General features: G+C 38.1%; 1 protein-coding gene across 1 annotated transcript in view; it reads right to left on the reverse strand.

The window, feature by feature from the left end:
• Nucleotides 1–16,194: 16,194 nt before the first annotated feature.
• ntsr1 (neurotensin receptor 1 (high affinity)) overlaps nt 16,195–23,702 on the reverse strand; it is a 31,175-nt gene continuing 23,667 nt past the window's right edge. Inside the window, exons 3-4 of the mRNA XM_069888160.1 lie at nt 18,573–18,663; nt 16,195–16,444 (exon numbers count right to left, since the gene is read on the reverse strand). Coding sequence (XP_069744261.1) covers nt 16,195–16,444; nt 18,573–18,663 — 341 coding nt within the window. The remainder of the gene's footprint in view (nt 16,445–18,572; nt 18,664–23,702) is intronic.

Consider the following 23,702-nt stretch of genomic DNA (forward strand, 5'->3'; position numbering starts at 1 on the left):
TCTATATACAATACAAACACAACATAATCTGCCACACACGTGGTGATGTTGTGCAAGGGGTAAGTGAAGGAAGTTCAATAGGGGACTGTTATTTTGTGGATGTTTAGTTTCTGCTCATTCCCTGATTTACTGCTGTGAGTTGACAGCTATATATTCAGTCTTGGAAAACTGCACACAACATTCTGATGACTGAGACTAGAGTGACAGTTCTGGTCTGGAGGCAATGAAGGGGAAACAACTTCCTATCCATTGTGTAGTTAAGGCCCACTCCTGTGGTAAGTTCTTTGGAGATAAGGAGCTTTTATTGTAAGATAGATTGAAAAAGTTTGAATCAGAATGGAATTAATGCACAGGACAAGCGGGGAAATGCAGATTACAGTCAGTGCCACAACAAGCAGGCAGGCAGAAAAAAAAGCAAAACCCTAATAATGAGAAATGATTCAACAATCGTGTTGGACTGCAAGAGTAAACAAAGATAAGAACATCCTGAGAAAAGATGTTCTGGCTTGGCTGAAAAAAAATGACCAAATAGATTCATTGATTGGAAAAGATAAAAGTGGTCCATAAGACCATCAGACATAGGAGCAGAAATAGGCCATTTAGCCCATCAGGTTCACCCAACCATTCATTTGTGAGCTGATCCATTTCTCCAGTCAGCCCCACTGCCCAGCCTTCTCCCCATAAACTCTGATTCCCTGGCCAAACAAGAATCTATCAATTTCTGCCTTAAATACACCCAATGATCTGACCTCCACAACTGTGGCAAAAAATTCCACAGATTTAAAAAAAAAGTCAACTTATATTTGAGTAAAGTGATAGTGAGTGAATCACTTGGCTATTTTATAAATCCTTCCATTGCCACCATGCATAACAAGGACAGAGTTCCCTATCACCCCATCCAGCCTCCAGATCCAACCTATAATTTCTGTAATTTCCACCACCTACTATGTGATCACACCACCAGACAATTTGTCCCTCTTCTTCCCTCCCCAACTTCCACAGAGACCACTCCTCCATGACTCCCTTGTCCATTCTTCCCTTCCCACCCCTGTGACTGCAAGAAATGCTACACTTGCACACACATCTCCTCTCTCAACACCATTCAGTGCCCCATACAGTACTTCCAAGTGAAAGAAGACTTTGCTTGTGAATCTGCCGGGGTCATCTACTGCATCCAGTGCTCCTGTTGTGGCCTTCTCTACACTGGAGAGACTGGATGCAGAATTGAAGATCATTTCATTGAGCTCCTTCACTCTGTCCATTGTCATAACGGGATCAAGTTTAGATTTTTATGATTAATAAATGTCTCATTAGATCACTCGCTGTTTATTGCCTTAAAAAAGATTAATCTATGGAGATATGGTACAAAAAAAAATGTTAAATGATGCAGCACTGAAGTGAATAATTGCAGATGACACAAAGATGAGAGGTGTAGTGGACAGCGAGGAGGACTTTCAGAGCTTGCAGAGGGATCTAGACCAGGTGTGAAAATGGGCTACAAAATTGCAGATGGAATTTACTAAATACAAGGTAACTGAGGAGGGAATACAGAAAGTGGCAACACAGGGTCATGAAGAGAGCTTTAGACATACTAGCCATAATTCAAAGTATTGAGTATAGGAATTGGGATGTTGTTGTAAAGTTAAATAGAGATTGATGATGCCAAATTTGGAATATTGTGTGCAGTTCTGGTCACTGAACTCCAGAAAAGATATCAATATAATTGAAAGAGTACAGAGAAGATTTACTAGGATGTTGCCGGAACTTGAGGAACTGAGTTACAAGAAAAGGTTAAGCAGGTTAAGACTTTATTCCTTGGAGTGCAGAAGAATGAGGGGGGATTTGATAGAGGTATACAAAATTACAAAATTATACAAAATGTGTATAGATAAGAGTAAATGCAAGTAGCCATTTTCCACAGAGGTTTGGAGAGAAACAAAACAGAGGATATGGGTTAAAAGGGTGAAAGGGGAAAAGTTTAGGGAACATTAAGGGGAACTTCTTCACACATAGAGTGGTAGATGTATGGAATGAGCTGCCAGCTGAAATGGTGTATGCAGATTCAATTTGAACATTTAAGAAAAATTTGGACAGATACATGGATTGGAGAGGGGGGTGATGTAGGGCTGGTATGGAAGGGTATGGACAGGGTGCTGGTCAGTGGGACCAGGCAGAATAATAGTATGGCACAGATTAGAAGAGCTGAAGGGCCTGTTTTCTACGCTATAATGTTTTATGAATCTAAGACTGAGAATGACTATCTGCCAAATATTTATCTTGTATTTTCAGGTGAAAACTGTTCATCAGAATTCTTCCATGGAGTGCTATTTCAACAGTCCACATTCTTAAAGCTCTCAACGGAACCCCAGTCAAAAAGCAACTTGCATTTGTTACTTGAAGCCAAATATATTGATAGAATGAAAACTGGTATGATTTTGAATCTCTGTTCAAATAATTTGCAGTTTGCAACAGCCTTAATGGGTGGTTGCTGGGCAATATGCACTTGCTGGAGCCATAGGTCAGATAGTGCAATGGCTACAACGTTCTTCTCAATGTAACGGTGACTAGAGTGAAATATTGTAACTTACTTCTATCTTCAGAGAATGAAAACATAACTTTGATTAATTATATAGATGCTAATAATTGTGCAGATTAAATATTCTTTGCCATAATATTTTAATGTGCTTTATAAAGTCTGATTATCACGATTCAGTTAAAACGATGACTCTCACAAGAGCGTTAACAATTTCTGACAGTTCACATATGGCCCCCTTCCTTACTTTATGCCAGGAGTGGCCAAACTCTGATCCACAGGACAACAGCGGCCCGTTGCCTATTTTTAATTGGTACTGGGTGAATTTTAAAAATAAAATGAATTTTAAAAATAAAATGGAATAAGGCCTGTTAGAATATTATCTCTAACAATAAATTGCACAGTATGTACATTGCAATTCTAGGATTCAACGTTAGATATCTCTGCCATTTTGAACAACTACTAGACCGACTTGTGAAATGTTGCTCAATTGATGAAAATGGTGATCTCAGTTTAAAAAAAAAACATTTACCTCAATTGAATAAACAGAGTGAAATGTAAAAAATGGAAAATAACAAGGAGTGCTGAAAATTTTAGAAATGCTGGGAAAATGTATGCTTTTTCAAAGAAGTCAAGGGAAAGTGTGTTGGTTTAATTCTCAAGGAATGTGTTAACTTTAATAGCCTATCTACAGATTTACACATTGCATGAACTGTATTCACTGAGAATTCTGGAGAAATGTTGGAGACTGCTATATCCCTTTCCTGAACTTTTCTCCTGTTCTTATTTTGAACTCAGCTTTTTTTTATTTTGCATTGTCATTTGAATGAGAATTTTAAAGTTTTATTGTATTCATTTAAATTAAATTTAAGAGCAGCAGATACAGAAATGCCTACTGTAATTTGTGAGCACATCACCAAACTGCCATCATGTCCACAGTTAAACTGTTCAGAGTGTCGTAGAGTTATTTTGATAGAAAATGAATTTTCAATGGAACTGGGGTTTTCTGGTCTAAAAACACCATTTTTCTCGCAGTATGACTGGTTGAAAACTGCCAGGCTTAATATGACATCTGATATTTTTTTCTGCATGTGGCCCACAACCAAAAAATTTTTCCACCCCTGCTTTATGTTTTGTGATTCTATGTGATAACTCAATCACAGGCTGGTTGTTGATGAGAAAGATAAGTCTGGAGAGTGTTATAAATCATCCACAAGTGCAAACAAGCAGCAGGAGATAATCAGAAGTGACGCAAATTCAGCTGAACCAGAAAATGGAAATTTAAAGTATATCTTGTAAATCAGGGTGAAGTAAAGAGTTGTTGTCTAGTGGGTTAGAAATGTTCCTGCAGCATCTCTGCATGAGACAGTAATCAGAATTCATCAACTCTGAAAATCAAAGGGCAATGGGTGGAATTTCCTCTTGCTAATTCAGATATCATCGGCTGACAGATTGATTCCTCTGCATTCAATCTGATATTCTAAAGGTCTGTAGTACATTTTCAAATTATGAGTTTGATAGACTCGGTATTACAATCAGATGAAGTTTCACATCAATATTCGAATTGTAGAGAAATTATTATCCATCCAAATTTCTCCTTCCAAAACAGATATCTGAGGTTAATAATATTTTCTTTTCTTCTAATATCACAGTCATCCAAAAAAATGAAGAAAATACATGAAAGACAAAAAAATATAGACAGTACAAGGTTTCAGTTGGACTGAAATGCGTGCAATGCAAATAAACGAAAACTACATGATATAAACCATCATATGAAGATGCTGTAATTTCTTTCATTGACCTGCTGTAAGGAGAATTTATGTAAGGAAAGTCTAAGAAGAATTTCTTAATTTTTAATTTAAAACAAAATAGTTACCACATCAGATGGACAATGCCTTGTTTCTTTGGATTGCCAGATTTAGAATCTGATCGTACCGTGATAATTGGGTCTGTGATTCGATTTAGGTAACCATCCATGTGACATTAAGATGGCACCAACAAGAGGGTCTGCAGATGCTGGAGAACTGAAGCCACACACAAGATGCTGGGGAAGGCAATAAGATAGTCATTGGTTCAGGCTGAAAACCCTGCATAAGGGCTGGGAAGAAAAACAAAAGGTTAGAAGCAAGAATAAGCCAACCTCCCCTATTATTCTGGCTTCTGCCCTTTTTCTTCGCAAAACCCTGACAGGTTTCCAGCCCGAACTGTTGCCTGTCTATTGCCTTCCATGGATAGTGTGTGTCTCGAGTTCCTCCAGCATTTGGCGTGTTGCTCCGGTAGCACAAATCTTTTCCACTTATCAATTCATGGGAAATTTCAGCTGCAAAATATTTTATTCAATATATTGAATTTACACCTGAATAAATGAATAAAAATGAAGGGTGGAGGGGGCTGGGTAACAAGCACTAAAATTAGCAAGATAAGGAATGTATTTGTTGCAATTGTGCTATTAGGGGATTAATTTCATGCATCCAATATTAAGTGTGGTGATATGACCACCAGCCTACTGCAGGGGGCGATCTCTGCAGGAAGACCACTTAAGGGGCTGATCACCTGAATATAGACCTGAGCTGGCCCCTCCTGAGCCAATCACATCGGAAGCCACCAAGGCTTGAACTGGTGTTCAGATTTTTACTGGAATAAAGCCTGTTGAACGCTCTTTTGAGTTATGTGCTTGCTTGCTGCTACCTCAGAGCACCACATTAAGGATAAAAATGTAATGATGCAGATTTTAATGTGCTTCAATGTATAGGTGGCTCCTACATTATAGCGTTCCTAGAAAATGTGCTGTACTGCAAATTCCATAATATCAAGCTTTGTCATCTGGAATCACAAGTGTGTGATTTATTTACTTTCTTTCACATAAATTACATGAGGTGAATTTTGTTCAGTACCTCGACATTTTGGTTAGTGATTGGTGAATTCATTAAGGGGGGCATTTTTGTCACCTATATCACCTTAATGTGGGGGGTTTGGCTGTAGTTTACTGAATGCTTCTTTACAGAAGGAAGCATCCATTCAAATTTATGCCATTTTATTCAAATGAAGCCAGTGGATAGATATATTTTATACATTTCCATGTGTTCTTTTTTTTGGTTCAGCACAATGGGATTACATCAATAAACAAATGTTAAGCCAATGAGAAACCTAGGGCTTTGGAGGTGGTCTTCCAAATTATTCATCCGGACACTTCAAAGATGCATATAAATTAGAGGGTGCACACAATAACTTCAAATGCTGCAGAACACTCTATTGGATGTTATTTAATGCTTCAGCCTATTGGAATGAAGAATCATGATGGAGCCATCCAAAAAATCTACTAGGAAGCATAATTTGGACATATAGTACAACTCTATGATACCATATCTGAAAAAAAAAACGTTAATTTTGAAACAAGGAATGAAATGTCAAATGTAAAAGTAAATTTAAATGTTAATGATCATGTCTGGTTAAAGTCAGGTACCCTGTATCTGAAGACTGAAAAGATTCAAAAACCAAATTTTTAAAGTGCTGACATGATGTCATATGTTGAAAGAAATTCACGACCTAACTTGCACATGTGAGGCTCTGACGCTAGTTAGTGCCAGTTTGGTAACAACAGAGCTCTGTGGTACAAAACAAAATCTTTGCTTCTGGATGTGAATATGTCAAATGGAGCTGGGTCCAAATCTTCAGCATCAGCTGCAGCCAGAGACAGTGATGGCGACTCCATTCTCAACATCGGGTGCAGCACTGTCCTCATTGAAGAAGTCATCTCAGGTTCCTGGGCAATAGTAGGGACTATATTGGGGACTGGCAGTGGTGGTGAGGTGAGGAACCGGCGGTGGCAGTGGGGCGGTGTCTGGGACCGGTGGTGGTGGTGGGGAGGTGTTGAGAACTGGTGGTGATGGTGGGGAGGTATTGGGGACTCACGATGGCAGTGTCAAGGACCGGCGATGGTGGTGGGATGGCGTCAGGGACGGGCGGTGGCGGTGGGGAGGTGTCAGGGACTGGTGGCGGGAAAAGACAAAAATCATTGTTGATGAAGCAGGTGACACTTGAGGAAACATTTAAAAAAGCCATCGAGGAGAATTTCTAGTGTTTGGTGCTACTTTTATCTTCTTTTATAAGCAGAGATCAAGTTTTATTGTAAGTATTAAACGTTATTTCATGTGAATTTTCCACTTATTGTTTGTTGCTGTTGTTTAACTGCTGTTACAGGTATTCTGCTGAGTTCCAGTTTTCTGATCACCAGGAAAAAAAACCGAAAAACTGAAAATCACCCGGTCCCAAGCGTTTGGGATTCAGAGTACATATTGGAATGAATAAATGCTTAAATTTCTGGAGAGTTTCATGGTTGTATACTATACACTCTTCTTCCAAACCTTTCCATCGTTGTTGAAATAAGCAAAATTGCTGTCCCTCAGTTCAATTCTTATGTAAAAAGACAGAAATGCTGGAAGAACTGAGCAGGTCTCGCAGTGTCCGTTGCAGGTGATGATATATAACCTGAACCTGAGCCCTTCATCAAGGTCTACATCAGTTACATATCTCCAATGGACACTGTGGGACCTGCTCAGTTCCTGCAGCATTTTTCTTTTTTTTTACTGCAGTCTTCCATGTTTCACTCCATTCATCTGTATCTAGAAGAATTCTGTACTGCAATAAAATTGCTGCAAGGATTTCTCTTTCCATTCCTAGATAGTTACCTCTTTTGTCTCTCTTTGGCCAAATCCTATTCCTCATCTACTTGCTTTTTATGTGTTTCCAACGATGACCACAGTAGGTGAAAGTTGATTTATAAACCACTGTTGTTGCTTTGTGGTTTAAAACTAACTCTTTGTTTACAGAAGCAAATACTTCCAGCTATTATTACTAAATAACACCATGAAACCAACTTTTAAATACAGGAATAGTTAAAACATGTCACTGCCTAAGAAATAAAATCAATATTATTGAGTTGAGGTCTTGCTTTCAGGGCTGATCTATTCTTGGAATCAATATCCATTATAATTATAAAATGTAATCTCCTTTTGATCAGTTGACTGAATTCAGAATCTATTTTATATATCCTGATTGTTAATCAATACAACTCCACGAACACCATCCTCAGACTGTTTAATCAAACTACTCAGACATGATCTTCCATACTTATTTCTCTGCTTATATGCCAAACATATTCTTCAAAGCAACAGTAAATCTTCTTATAATCCAGTCAGATCTTTTCTCTTCACTTTATATAACTGGTCACTCATTCACTGAGATATCTGGGAAGCCTGCTTGAGTATCTGAATAACTTCCCAATTCAAACAAGGTGAAATCACACATCTCAATTCACCAAACCTCTTGGCAAAAATATCTCATTACCATTAAATATTGTGATCTGTGTCATAAGAAAAATCCTATCCCAGAATCTTGTATCATGAAACAGATTTTAATGAATAATTTGGTACTATTTCGTATGACTGAACGACCGAATGAACTGCTTATACAAACACTCCAAAACTCTACTATTTATTCAACAATATTTATTATATGTATTGCATATGTATCATTTATCTATATGTGTATTATGTCTGTATGGGTATTTGCATGTTTTTGCACCGAGGACTGGAAAATACTCTTTTCTCAGGTTGTACTCATACAATTGGTTGATAATAAACTTGAAATTGAACTATTCTTTACATACAATTCTGTGATGAGTTGTTGTGATGAACTGTAAAAGAAAAGGAATTAAAACATATGTCATGGAAATGGCAAAATAACATCACAAATCAATGAGTTTAAACATGTTGCAAACAATATAAAACTAATTTAAAAGCCTCTGCCCCTTTAAGAGCGCTGTCATGCATTCGTTTTTCTCTTATACTGGGCTCTGCAGTATAATCTTATCTCAAATTATGTAAAATTCCCACCAAGAAGATGATGGCCAATGTAAACTTGGCATCATTTGATTACCGGTTACATGTGGGTGACGTCTGCATGTTACTAGAACATATAGGTGGAGAACCTGGAACTTTGTATTTCAGTCGATGGAAATATAAACAAAATGGAAAGATGCCAAATAAACTGTGAAGCCAATGGCATTTTACATAGATTGGTTTGCTACATGCACTTCAGAAACCATTTGGTTGAAAAACTAAATACCAAGATTAAGCAAGATGTATGGAAATGATCATTCCCAATGTCACCTTTCAGAAAGGAACATTAAAGGGGTTCATGCTCATGCTGAGATTCCAATATTATCAGCACAGTCCTTTTGTTAAAGTGGACCTGAGGTTGTTTGCAAGCAAACATGAAAACAGCTGCAAAAACAAAGTATTAATCACTTTGCAAAGCATGAGAACTTTCCAGCAGGAAGAACTGCCACGAGCAGCTAGTCTCAGCCACCCCACCCCCCACCCAGAGTCTGCCTCATGGCTTACAAGTCATATATTTCAACCTTTAGGTGTCGAGAACATTTTTCTTAGAATTCTCTTGGGATTTGTTAATCAGGGTCAGAAGCCCTAATATGCCTGAGATTGTCTGATCTCAGAAGCAAAGCAAAGCCTGGTCAGTACTTGGAAGGGAGACCACCTGGGAACACCAGGTGCTGTAGATTTCTGTGAGGGCCGCTGGACAACTCTCTGTCTGCCTTATGGTAGACAAAAGTTTAAAGAAATTCATGTATGTTACATTCTAAATGTAGTATTATGTGACAATAATGGAATCTTTACCTTTTTTGAATTATTAATTATTATATATATATGTGTATATAAAATAATTAATTATTAACCCAATGGTTAATAGTCTTTTACTAACTTATGAAATAAGGAAGACATTATCAGCTCTAGCAGATAACAAGAAAAAAAGGAATGGAGCTAGCTTCCCTCTTCCAGTCCACATTTTAATCCTTGCATTCTCACTTTGACTTACATGAATATGCCTACTTTCTGAAAGTGTGGGATTACAGAAATCCCCCCCTATAAATCAACTTATCAGATCCAAGTATTGAACCAAGGTGGCTTGGTTACCCCTGCCAGATATGAAAACACAAGAACACAAGAAAGTAGGAGCTTGAGTTGACAATCTGGCCCGTCGAGCCTGCACCACCGTTCGATACCTGATCGTCGACTCAGTTATCAGCCTTGTTGTGACCATGTGTCATGCCATTTTTTCCATACCTCTCCATTCTCCTACTGGGCCAAAATCCATTCGACTGTGTCTTAAATGTAGTCGATGAGATAGATTCCACCTCTTCCTTGGGCAGAGAATTCTTTGTCGGGAAAAGCAGTTCGTTCTTATCTCTGCCCTAATTCTACTCCCTTGAATCCCCTAATTCTCATCTCATTTACCAGTGTAAGCAATCTTTCTGCTCCTATTTCGGTAACTCTGATGTACACAATAAAATTAGTATTGTGATGGTGAATGTGCAACATGTGAACGAGTTAGGGCCTCTCTTCAAAATGAAAGGAGAATGTCAATACTGGAACATTATTTTGTAGCAACACAATTGCAGCTCAGTGACAGCAATTAATTTCACCCTCATTTGCAAGGTCATTGTCAAGTATCTGGAACATTGAATCATCCCCAAACTCAGGATGAATGGTGGTCGCATACAGAATTTGACTAACAAAAAGCAGCACATAACTGGTAAGTTATCTGCATAGAACTCATGTCCACTGCTCTCTTTTTAGAGAGCTAAGCAAATTAGCTCCCAATTTGTTGATCGATTTGTTCACTCCGACCCAAGATATCCAGCTTTCACGACAACCCTGTTTTCTGCGGGTTCTTTCAGCAGGTTACCACTCAAAGTATTTAAACAGGCAACGACAAAACAATGTGAAAAATGATGGTTTAATCTATTTTTTTTGTTTCATTCAAGAAGTAACCTGTCAAATGCAAGTGGCTGATGTGCTCATTGCTATTTTTCCAAAGGATTACATTTTAAAAACAGAAGTTAAAGAATTGGTCATTGGCTATTGTGGTTTTTTGCATATTTGCTTCTCGTCACATTTGGAACATTGGAGTATCTCTTTTACTTCTGCAATAACAAGTGACTTTTTTTTCATGAGCCCAGTCCATTTACCTAAATTGGTGCATGTTTGTTCAATGGAAAGGCTTATATTTCTATTATTTTCCTCTTTATTTAACAATGGCATCTAAGTGTCCTTGTTTATGAGAGGGCTATTCATTTAATTTCAGGCTTAATTAATGAATTTAGTGATTAAACATGTCTACCGACTTGGGACTACAACCTAATGAATATTAGGTTTGCTGCATTCTTGATCTAATTTCAGCTAAAGGCAAACCCCTTTTCCATTCAAGAGGTGGTGAGCATATGATGAGCATCTAAATTTAACTGAAAGGAATCATTACCACCCAAAACAAAAACAAAGCAGATGCAATGTTCGGATATAAATTTCTGGAGAAACTCAAGTCTGATCAAGAATTTTGACCCAAATCTTGACTCTCCATGTCCCTCCACAAATATTTCCTGACCCTCTGGATTCCTCCAGCAACTAATTTTAGCTCCAGATTCCAATTTCTGTAGCATCTATAGACTCTTGTGTCTGCAATGTTTATATCAACGTTCGGATAGCTCTGCTTCAGCAATCGATCAATATAGGTCAGGAAGACCTGCCTCTATTTATCTCTCGGGTTTTGCTGTGTTTCTTTCCACTGTTGCTCTTACAGCAAATAGATATAATGATATGAATTGAGATCAGTTGTTTCTGGAATATTTCTTCTGCTTTTCCCTTTCATAGAAATTAAATTGGGGAGAGAATTGGAATGGCCAGCTGATCTGCTATTGCCCATTTCTCATTATTAGCCAATGTCACAATTACCTCACCACTCTTTACCATTCAATATTAAAGTTGTTCATCCACATAGCTCCCAAGATACATTTTGCTGAAGGTAGAAGGGCATCCTTTCTTGCCCATGACACATACAATGCAGTATCACCTTTATCTTGCCATTTACAAGCTGGCAAATATCATGGCTCCCTATGGAGTCAAACCATCTGCTCTGAGATAATGTACTATAAAATCTGTGCAAATTTCAATGCAAAACAAGTACTCCAACTGACTGTTGTTACGGTTCATTATTGCTGCCAAAACATTCCTGTTTTACTAAATAAACATTCAGAAATAATTGGCATTTAGGCTGAATTACCAAAGCCTTTCTATAACTTCATCCCCATAGCATTAGCAGTTCCAGCAACAGTTGCCAGAACTATGAAGGCAGTTATTTTTCCTGCTGATGTAATTCTTTATTTTTTACAGAGCCAAGAATTGTTGCCATTGTGGAAAAGCTGCTAAGTTTGCACTTGGCAGGAGCACAAATTCAGCGACAAATATACTGTGATTACGTGGATAGGTGAGAGAAGTTGGGGCTGTTTTATTCAGAGAAAGAAAGGCTATATCATGAAAGCTCTGATTAGACTGGGTTGTGGGTGAATGTTCCTTTTGGTGGAGGGGTTAAGAACTACCTCAACATGAAAAAAGGAAAAAAATGAGATTTGAGAGGGTCACGAGGAAAACTTTTAATGTGGAGTGTGGTTTATAACTGGAATGCACTGCCTGTAGATTTAGCAGGTTCTTTTGTGATCTTCATTAGAGAATGAACTAAATATATGGTGCGTAAATATTTGCAAGGTTAAGGAAAAACAGCCAGAGAGAAAGAAATTATGTCCCGATAAAGGAGTTTGGCCTGAAACATTGACAATCCCTTTCCTTGCACTGATGTGACCCCCTGCTATTAGATTTCTGAATGGACAATGAACCACAGACACCACTTCACTTTACTCTTCTTTTGGACTAATTCATTTATTTTTAAAATAATGCAATTTATAGCAATTTTTCACCTGTAGGGCTGCCACAAAACAATGGCTTTTGAGACATGTTCATGACAATAGATGTTGATTCTGATTCTACCACTTTTTGACCCATTGAGTTCCTCCAGTAGATTGTAAATTATCTTGCTAATTTGGATGCAATCCCTATCCAATTAATTAGTTCAGATTATTCCTCTTAGTAGAGCTTTGAATGTTTGATTTGGCTTGACCAATCCAACAACAATCTGAATAATTATCCAGCAATTCAAAACCTTTGTGGCTACATCTTTAGCAACATTCATTTTATGTTAGACCCTGATGATTGATTTTTTTTTTAAACAAGGGTACGCAATTCAGTGGGAAGTTTGCCAAACCAAAATAGTCCAATTTAAAGTTAGAAGATTAGACATTGTTTTATACTCAGTTTGCTGCATTAGATTAAAATGCAAATCAGTCCTAACACTTCAATATGATTTCTATTCACAGGAAAAGCTAATGCCATGAGGATACACAAGTGCTTCTTTTATTAACAGTCCAGCTTTCATTAAATTAATTGGTTATGGCATGGAATTGTACCTATTGGGATATTTATTTTCCATTATTCAAAGCTTTAAGAATTATCTTGGCATCATTACAAATAATAATTGTAAAAAAGTATGAAAACAATCCATTTATTCTATAGACACTTCAGCAATATAGTTTGAATTTATGTACTTTTATTAATTGTATTCATCACTCAACACAAACAATAATAAGTTCACATTTTAAAAACATGTTTTCATAGCTAAAATTATATTTCAGCACTAGAAAGATCAAAACCCAGACCGAAACAAAATACTCAGACAGATACTGATCTACGGGCAACCTTCGCCTTTCCCACAAAGTGAAGCAGCATCATTTGCGTGAATCAAGAAACACAAGTTGAGAGAAAAAAAAATTTTTGTGTTTATTTATTTACTTTTTTTCTCATTTGATTTCCTATTTCAAACTTTTGGGTTGTGATCTGTGAATTTTGTAAGGGTGATATTCCATAACACGGTGATCACTTGCATAAGCCACATTTACAAAGGCAGTTCATGATTTGAACTCATTAAACTCCAAAGTTCACAACATTTGAATGAAGATAAATATCAGAAATCCTTGGCCCTTAAATAAGCAAAATGGATATCTCTGTTTGCTTCTATAAACCCTGCCCCCCCCCCCATTTATAATTTTCAACAAACTTTAAACTCACATTACAGATAGTTAAAATTACAAATAAGCAAGTTATCCATGGGGATTACACACAGTTTAGCTCTTAAAGCCTGATCAAGATGATCTGTGCCTACAAAGATTAAAAATGAAATATCAGTTTTCACAGATGGCAGAAATTCACATGTAACAGAACAACTAACAAAATTCATTGCAGAGCATTTCAAGTGAGTCAATACATACCATTATAAATTTACACCAAAATTAAATATAATTATTAAGAAATAAAATGGAAACAAGCAACTTTTTACAGTAACAAACATCCAAGCTAGAAAGCATCCAATGTACAGGGCAGTGCTCAGAAATTTATGTTTAATAATTTATCCTTTAATATTAAGCTTTGAACCATGAACGCTGATAAAACCCTCATTATTTCAGAAGAATCTCCACACTATAAATCTCATATTTGCACGAACAAATCTAAACTTGAAAATCACTTTGAAGAGTATATATCCACTTGGTGGATTTGTGAAGAGGATCTGACATGCATCTGATAAGGAGTCCAACATTATCTGTCGGAAAGACTTTGGGCGATCAAAAGAGATTGTATAGGCTCTGTCTGCCTTTTCATGGATCAAAGGAGACAATTTAATAGAAGTACAGTATGTAAAATTATTTGAGGCATGGATAAGGTCAACAGCTAGTGTCCATTTCCCATGGTAGGAATGGACATGCAGTAGAGTTAGAAGGAGGAGGTTTACAGGAGACGCGAGAGGTAAACCTTTGTCACAAAGAGTAGTTGGTATCTGGAATGAGCTGTTGGATAAGGTGGTGCAGGTAGGAACAGTCACAGCATGCATGAGGTACTTCAATGAGGAATATGAAATTGACTCAGGCAAGTGGGATGGCCGAAGGGTCTGTATCCGTGTTGTATAATTCATGTCCCTCTGAGATTTAAGTGGCACCTTCAATGCAACAAAATGCCCAAACAAACTTTTCACCAAATCCAGTAAATTTAAAAAATGTAAATCAAAACAATACTGTAATGGAGATACTCAAATTAAAACACGTAATCTTGGAAATATTTAGCAGGACAGGCAGCATCTCGAGAAAGAGAAACAAAGTTAATGTTTTTTGGTTGATGACTTTTCATCAGAAAAGTTGGGGGTCCCATGAAGTTCGTCAACAAATTATTTCAGGAAGTGAAACAGAAGCAGAAATCCCATTCTACTAAAAGGCCGTTGACTTGAAGCGTAACTCAATTTTTTTTCTCCAAGGTGTGCCTGGTTGAATAAGTATCGAGAGCATTCTCAGTATATTTTTCCAATGTTCTTGGGTAAGTGCGCCTGACACAAAAGATAATCAGGCCATGATTCATGGCCAGTAATTTATTCAGAAGTACATTGCTGTGAAGGTACATAATGCCAAGATCTAGGTGCAATTGTCTGACAATTTTTTGGGTCATTTCCTGACTGCCTGCTTCCTTCTGTGCCACAAAATTCTATAATTTTTTGATACTGTTTCCATTCTAATAGGAGTGGCATATAGTTTCCACTATGAGTACAATCAACAATTTAGATGCAAATGAAACTTTAAATTCCACTCGTTGAGGAAAGTATCTTTTCCCCATTATTTTGCTCAAACTCATTTTGATATCACCAAATATTAAAAACAAACTATTAAAGCTTCATAGCATTTGGGCTTTAAACATATTCTAATTTCTCTTTCGGACTGTGATTTGTCTAGGGCCTCAGTTCTCACATTCTCTCTGATATACCAAGGTTCCCATTTCTGTGCTTCCCTAAACACACTGGAGCTCCAGTTCTTGCACTGCCTTGAAACTCACCAACACCCTGTGATAGTACAGATTCTATCACCAATGTGTATATGTGCAGATGGTCATGTAGGATGACTGTGATTGGCTGAGAGCATAGCCACACCTACTGGCAGGTCTTAAAGGATTGCTCCTAGCCAGACCAGGTCATTTTGGACTGGTCGACCGACATGTGATATGCTCCAGTCTTTTAGTTAATAAAAGCCTTGGTTTGGATCAACAAGTCTTTGGTTCTTTCAACTCGCTCTACGCACCCCAGTTCTTTCGTTGCACTTGATTCTGTTTTGTGTATTCCCTTAAAACCTGCAGGTTCAGTGGAAAATTTATTAAACCACTGTACTGCATAACATCTTAAAAATAGTACATTGAAATGTTGGAGTATTGACTCAAATTTATTCAGCAGTGCAGACTAACTGCTTGCCAGGGGTGCAGCGCTGCAGGAGCTCACAGGGGCGCTGCTCCACCACCTCTGGGGGAAGCTCCCGCACCTCCTTGTCGCCATTTTTGGCGAATTCCTGCACCTAAGCGGCACATACCAGATTATTGCAATTTTACTGGGTGTCAATTAAACTAAAGTTCACAGAAGTCCATTCCCCACCAACTAAATTCTTGCAACTGAAATCTTGTGATCATTTACACTTCTATGGCTTATACTGATATAAAGAACTGCAATCGAGTGGAAACTCCAGGAAATGGTCTTTTAATTTATACCTATTAATGAATTGTGCAACTACATTTCAAATAATGGGATGTTCTTGTTAGGATATTCTGCAAAATTCATGCTAATAACTACCATCTTTTTGCTCTCTTTGTTAAGTATTTAATTTTAATTATTATCTGTTAGTGCATTGTTTCTTTGGTGACAATGTTGGAGTAAGTATGATTGCTGGAAATACTATTTGACTTCCTGCTAATTGTACAAGCCTTGGCCTTTGGTCGCCTGAGAAAACAGTAGGAGCTGAGTGTAGCAAAGAAGCATTGCCTGAAATTTGCAGAGACCAAGTTATACAGGATAGGGTTGACGGTAGAGCTGACGTAGAAGAGGATATTGGTCACCATGTAGAAATAATGATAGAAATCGTAGAGAAATCTGAAAGTAAAATAATAACAAGGTGTGAAAATGCAGCAAAATTAATAATCAATGGATTACGAATGAACTGTTCATTATTTTATGGGTGCAAGAAGCATTCTTGTAAATGGATTGGAAATCCACCTGAAATTACAGCTTTCCATAACTTTCTAATTCTATGCTATGAAACTGTGACTGCCCTTATGAAGAATAGATATATATTATGAAAATCATTGGGTCAGGTGACTCCCAATCACTTGGCTGAACTCCTGAATTAACGAATAACCACAAATTAACTATCGAATGGAATTCTATCAATCTAGGATTGATTGCTAGGATAGCAATCACTGGAGAAACTCAGGAAAGATATTCTGATCAAAATTTGCCCATTGTGATGCATGGAATCGTAATGTTTTATAAGTTGGAAGTAGGGATTTTCCGCAACGTCTATGCTCACCAAGGTGTCAACCCATGGAAGTCCCATTTTCCTGCATTCACCCTTTATCCCTCTAAATTACTGTCCCTGCCTGAATATCTTATAAATGTTACAATTGCCCTGCCTCTATCACATCCTCTGGCAGCTCATTCTCAACTTACAGCTGTGCTATTAGCAACACGTAACATGGACAAGGAAGTATCATATGGTTTAACAACCACATTGACCAACTTGGTCTCATCTTATCAGAGATATTCTCTTTTTGTAACTGAAAACTTAATTTCACTCTTTTCCATTTTTGATGAAGGTGTCCAATCCTGAAACATGAAAAGTTATTTTTCAACACATGATGCATGACCTACTGACTTTTTCTAGTATTGTCTGTTCACCTAATAGCCTGATTGTCTGATCTCAGAAGCTAAGAAGGCACAGGACTGGTCAGTACTTGGAGGGGAGACCGCCTAGGAGCACCAGGTGCTGTAGGTTTCTGAGAGGGGCGCTGGACAAAGTGGCAAATCACTGTCTGCCTTACAGTAGACAAAAGTTAAAGAATTTCATGTATGTTACATTCTAAATGTAGTATTACATGACAATAATGGAACCTTTACCTTTTCCTTCAGATTCCCAACATCTGCATTTTTTGGCACTTTCATCGGCTGTTTTTTGACAAGAAAACTAGAGGAGGAATAAAATGCTTGGTCCCTCAAGCCTGGCATTCAACATGATCATGGTTGATCTTCCCTCAAACTCAACATATTCAAGGAGACACACAAGAGACCGTAGATGCTGGAATCTGGAGCAAAGCAGTGACTGCTGGAGGAAATCAGCTGGTCGAGCATCAATGGGAGAAAAAGAATGGTTGACAATTCAAGCTGAAACTCTTGATGCTGATCAACCTGCTGAGTCACTCCCTCTAGCATCATATTAAATGGCTTATCCCACCTTGACTCCGCTCTGTTCTCTCTCTTCCCACTGGAAGGATGATTCACGAGTGTGAGATCATCCACGAAATTCATGGAGAGTTTCATTCGCAGACACTAGTAAAATAATATTGTCCTTGCTCTGCTTTGACTGATTACTCTCTGCAATTCGGTATAACTCTGCACCCTGTATCGTTGTTTTTAATTGTTGTATTATGTATGGTTTGATGAGCTGGATAGCACACAAAACAAACTTGTTTTATGCACCTCGGTAAGATAACCTGAACTTAAAATTCCCTGAATATTGGCTTGTTCTACTCAGGATAGGGCAATGCGATCTTTCATTTGCATATAAGACTTTTATAGTTATTTTCATTCAGCATATGACACAGTAGCACTTCCTCAGCTTTGCAGGTTTCTGGCAAGTGACCTGAATCCGTAACTAATTTACTTAGCACATTCATCTATAAACCAAGTGATGTTTTGCAGAAGTCATATTAAAATACTCAAAGATACAATAGAAATCTTGTACTGCACGTGAAAATAAACCTGAACTTGAACTTGAATTCCTCATAGTCCTCAATTCCTTGATCTTTCACATATTTATTCACCTCCTCTTTAAATACCTCCGTTGATTAATCTTGCTAACTCTCTGGGAGAGAGAAAAGCTACCATAAATGGCACCCAGAATAAAATAGTGCAGTGGATGATTTGGATCAAGTAATCATTCAGAATTCATCCAGCATAAGTATTGCCATCAATCCAAAAACTAATCATTCCACTTGCTACTTACTCTGTCCATTGATGTTTGGCCACATAACAGAACATGAGACGTCGCACATGATACGGAAGCCAACAGACCACAAAGGCAATGACCACAGCCCCTGCAGAGAAAATGAATAACTTTGAACGCTTATTCTCAATGTTACAACAACATCCATATTCAATTAAACCTTACTAAGAAACTAAAGAAAAGACAAATTCTATCACAATGAAATATCCTTGAGAAACTACATATTCTTTAGAGCAGGGGTGGGCAACCTACATCCCATGATCCAAATTTATCTGGCCCGCAACCCAATGCGCTCTGCCAATCACCTTCAGCAGCTCCAATATACACCGTTCGCCACACTAAACTGTCAGCCTTTGTCATCGGTGGCTCTGGAGACTGTGTGTGTGGATTAAACATCCCTTAGCAAAAGAAATACTTTGCGGCTATATAAATGCTGAACCTGGTCATGAACCAGGTAGAGAAATGACTGCTTTCACATGGAATGTTCTCTGAAGTCTCTCCACATCATTATAATCAGGAATCAATCATCAACCATGTTACTTTCTGCTCCTGGATAAATAGCTCAACCTGGCATTCCTGGGAACGTGCTTCACCCTCAAGATGGACCTGAGACAAGCTGTGCATCGGCGGCCAGTTGTCCCACTCTTGATCCCAGGCCAACTAATGGGGCAAACCTTTCGGAGCAACCTCTCCCCTCCCCTCCCCTGAGCCACCGCCTCCTCCACCTACCCCCTCTCCCAAGCTGCTCTCTCTCCCGCTCCTGAGCCACCCCCTCCCCCTGATCCACCCCTCCCCTGAGCACCCCTCCCCCCACACCCCCTCTTCTTGCTCCCCTGAGCCACTCAAAAAGACGCAAAGCCAGATGTGCATGTATGGGATTCTGCGATGTTCCTTCAACTCACTCTGGATGCAAGTAAAACTCATTTTGCACAAAGCAAATTTTGTTCACTTGGAAATGGGATTTACCTCACATGCTCATAGTTCAAAACGCACCTGAGAGTGCAGAGAAATTAAAGAAAAGTGAGAAATCTGGATCAAATGCAGAAGTTGAGAGGAATACACAATGGCTTCAACTGAGAAAGATTCAAGGTGCTGTATTTGACAAATATCTGCAGTTTTGCAACAAAAATAATTGAACTATTTGAAAAATTATTTAAAAGCAACCAAATTTAAATGACAATTTTCAGCCTGAAATGCCTGAATGAAACATTTATATCCAACAAGGAATGATTTTATCACTCCTGCTTAGTAGTTTGTTTTATCGATGGTAAGATTGATAGCACAACTCCTTGAGATGATGTCTTGCTATTGGCATCAACAACTATGTCAGCCAATATCAAAATGCTTTCACACACCAAACAAAATCAAGTTTCCCACTGATTGAGCTGCTGTCTGTTTTGGGGTTAATTTTTTTTTAATGTCATTTAAATGACTAACTTGTGATTTCTGGTGCATTTCCGGATTTGACGATGGCTTCCCTGACCTGAAGGGCAGTATCACCGTGTTTTCGGAAGGAACATAGTTGATCTCGTTGCTTGATTTTTTTTTCTGTGGATTGTTTTTGGATCAATTATCATCAGTTATGCTCAAACATTGTACATTACGTACTTCAAGCAGAGAAATTCGAAAACTTACATTACATAATGTCTGGGTTTCAAAATTTATTTAATTTATGGTAGCATCAGTGCAGCCAGCCATTCAACCACTGACTCATTATCCGGCCCACTCATAGTAAAAGGTTGCTCATCCCTGGTTTAGAGCAACAGGATGATGAGTGTAATCAGACTTGCACAAAAAGAAGCCATTATATAATGATGGAAAGGAAAGAACATTGCCTGAAACACCAGTTCTGTTTAACCTGCTTAGAATTTCCAGTAATTTTTTTTCTTTTAATTGTTGAGTGATGGAAACTTAGTCAAAAAGACATGTATTGCATATTATATAACACAGGTTTAATATCAAAGCCCAAACTATTTAAAACATCCCTAAAAAAGTACAGAAAACTAGTTCTTAAACTATTTTATCTTCCAAAAAAATTGGCTGTTAAAACCTGCTGTACAGGCTAAGAAACAAGTTAAGTTTTGTTCATTTGTTAATTCCTGTTTCCCATTTTTTTTTGGCACAGTTAGCTTAGTGGTTTGCGCAACATTTTTACGGTGCCACGATCTGGGTTGGAATCCGACGTTGTCTATAAGGAGTTTGTTCATTCTCCTCGGGTCTGCGTGGGTTTCCTCCAGGTTCTCCGGTTTCCTCCCACCCTTCAAAAACATACGGGATTTTTATGTTTTTTGGTATATTTGGGGCAGCACAGGCACGTGGGCCAGAAAGGCCTGTTAACAGGCTGTAGGTCTAAATCTAAATTATTGTCCTCCACATAATGAACTGTGCTGTTCAATGGATGTGAAGCAGTTGTTTAGACTATCGACTCATAGGTGCTTAGAGAATGAATGTATTGACAGAAAGAATGTCCTGTGCTGAAAGAATGAATGTATTGACAGAAAGATTGTCCTGGCACCATCTGGAAGCACCCACCAGAACTTGAATTTTACCTCTTTGATCAAAGCATTATATAATGCTCCTTACTTTCATGAAGAATAAAGTAATGTTGAACATCTGTTTGCCTTGATTTTTTTTAAGCATCTGAATGAGGTTGAATTACATTTTTGAAAGAGTGCTATGCCAATAATTATGCAGTGTTGACATCACAATTCTCTCTTCAGCGAGAGCAAAGGTCAGTGAGAACTGCAGGTCCATGGAGGTACAGCCCTTCTGCTGGAATTTCGGAGGTTAGTTAACTGTTCAGGGCAAGAGGATGGCTGGACTTGGGAAGGAGCAGTGCAGCAATGGGAGAGAAAGGTTGACTGATTAGGTATGATGGAAATGATTGGAGCAGAGTTGTAGCAGGGCAGACTTGAGATGGGAAGAACATTTGAAGTGGATTAGAATGGAGGAGTTGGGGTGATTTGTTCAGAATCAGAATTTATTGTCACGGGTATGTCACAGAATTCATGGTTTTGTGACAGCATCACAGTGAACACATTTATAATCCACATTACAAATTATATAAAAATAGTGCAAAAAAAAGAGAAACGAGGCAGTGTCTTTGGTTCATTGATTATTTAGGAATCTGATGGCAGCGGGGAAGAAGCTGTCCTTGTGCTGCTTGGTGCTCGTCTTCAGGCTTCTGTACTTTTTTCCTGATGGTAGCAGAGTGAAGAGGGCGTGGCCTAGGTGGTGGAATGAAGACTGGTGCCTGTGATGGACCAAATTTTAGCGAATTATCATTCCAACTAAACAGGCTATGGTAGGTTAAGCAACTTAAATCTATATGACGGGTTAACAGAAGAAAGACAATATTTATAGATTCTATGCTTGCATCTTAAATTTAGATTTTAGATGTCCAGCACAGTAACGGACTCTTCTGGTCCCCTTCCCTCCCACTAAATACCCTACAACCCCCATGTGTTTTGAAGGATGGGAAAAACCAGGGCACCCAGAGGAAACTCATGCAGATATAGGCAGAACATACTTAAGACAGTGCCGGATTTGAACGTTGGTCACTGGCGCTGTAATAGCCCTGCCTTAACCATTACATCAACCATGCCGACCAAGGATTGTGAAAAGATTTTACAAAGAAAATAATGGATCAATGATTTGCAGATACTTGAGAGGTGATGCCTCAAGGCTGCAGCAACATCATAAAGGACCCCCCCCCCCACCCCCGGTCACAACCTCTTCTCGCTGTTAGCTTCGGGAAGAGGGTGACAAAGTCTGAAGTCCAGCAGCTCTTGATTCAAGAACAAATTTTTTCCAATGGCTATCAGTCTCTTAAGATTACCCCTACTAATCTAACCATAAATACTACTGCAAATTTTTCATGCTCCAATTTTTATTCTTCCACAAACTATAATGTTGATTACTTATCACCTAGCTATCTTTTATATATTATTTCTGTCCATAATTTAGTATATTATTGTAGTTATTTAATACAAATATGCCTGTTCAGCTGCAGCAAGTAAGATTTCAGTGCATATGAACTCATTATCATTATCAATGAGTAAAGTCCCTGGTTATGCTAAGCATTAGCAAAATAGGGCTTAGATGTATTAAGTAACATGAAGACTTGAGTTTTTATTCCCATGTTGTCTGATGAATGATTTACCATGCAACTCAGCTGAAAGATCACCAGATGCTGATCATTATTTAAAATGTAAATGGTTTCGACTAGGTTCAAACACTCCTTCTGGTCCAGCAGATAAATAACCAGTTAACAAGGTCCATTTTATGGTGCTAAGGGCAGCTGAAGAGTCACCTTAGTTCTTGAAATCTGCTCATTCTAGGATATTTAATAATATAAATCCTGAACATTTTGTTTTCAAATGAACAGCTTCTCTCGCTTGACTATTAAATATTTCAGCATTTGTATTATATTAGTATTTAAGGAAGAGAGGGCCCAACTAACTGATGTTATTTTGCATTCAGTATTGTTCTAATGAAGGGTCTTGTATCTGAATTTAATAAATTTGCAGAAATGCTGCCTCATCTCTTGAGTATTTCCAGCATTGTCTGTTTTCATTACTGATGTTGTATTTGGCATTTACAATCTGCAAAGTTAGAGATCTTGAACATCTCACTGAATATAAGGCAGATATTCCTTTGTTGGTTTGAGTGGCTCATGTTATTGTAGCTCAGTTCCATATCGTAAAATGTGATAATTCTTTTGTAAAAGACTTAGGGATTTGGATGTCTACCTGTTGTACAAGATGTGAAACTGAAATTGCATCCAGCAATGTGAGAAATCACGTGGGACCATAGCAAAACTTAATATCTTGGGTATTAAAGTACTCAACCATCACCATCAGATAAATTATCTGGCCATCATCTCAGCCTTGTTCAGCCTTGCTATGGGCACATTTGGCTGCTTCATTTCACTGCATCTACATGTCAAAAGTACCCGATTATCTGTCAAGTGCTTTTGCATGTCTTGAGATGACTAAAGGCATTATATCATTCCAAATATTTCCTTCTATGGCTAACATGTCAACTGCATAAAACAAGAAATATAATTTTATTAACTTACAACCATGCTAGATCACCATCACTGCACAGAACTAAATGACTACTGGAATA

This window comes from Narcine bancroftii, chromosome 6, assembly GCF_036971445.1.
Source record: "Narcine bancroftii isolate sNarBan1 chromosome 6, sNarBan1.hap1, whole genome shotgun sequence".
In the NCBI taxonomy this organism is placed as follows: Eukaryota; Metazoa; Chordata; class Chondrichthyes; order Torpediniformes; family Narcinidae; genus Narcine; species Narcine bancroftii.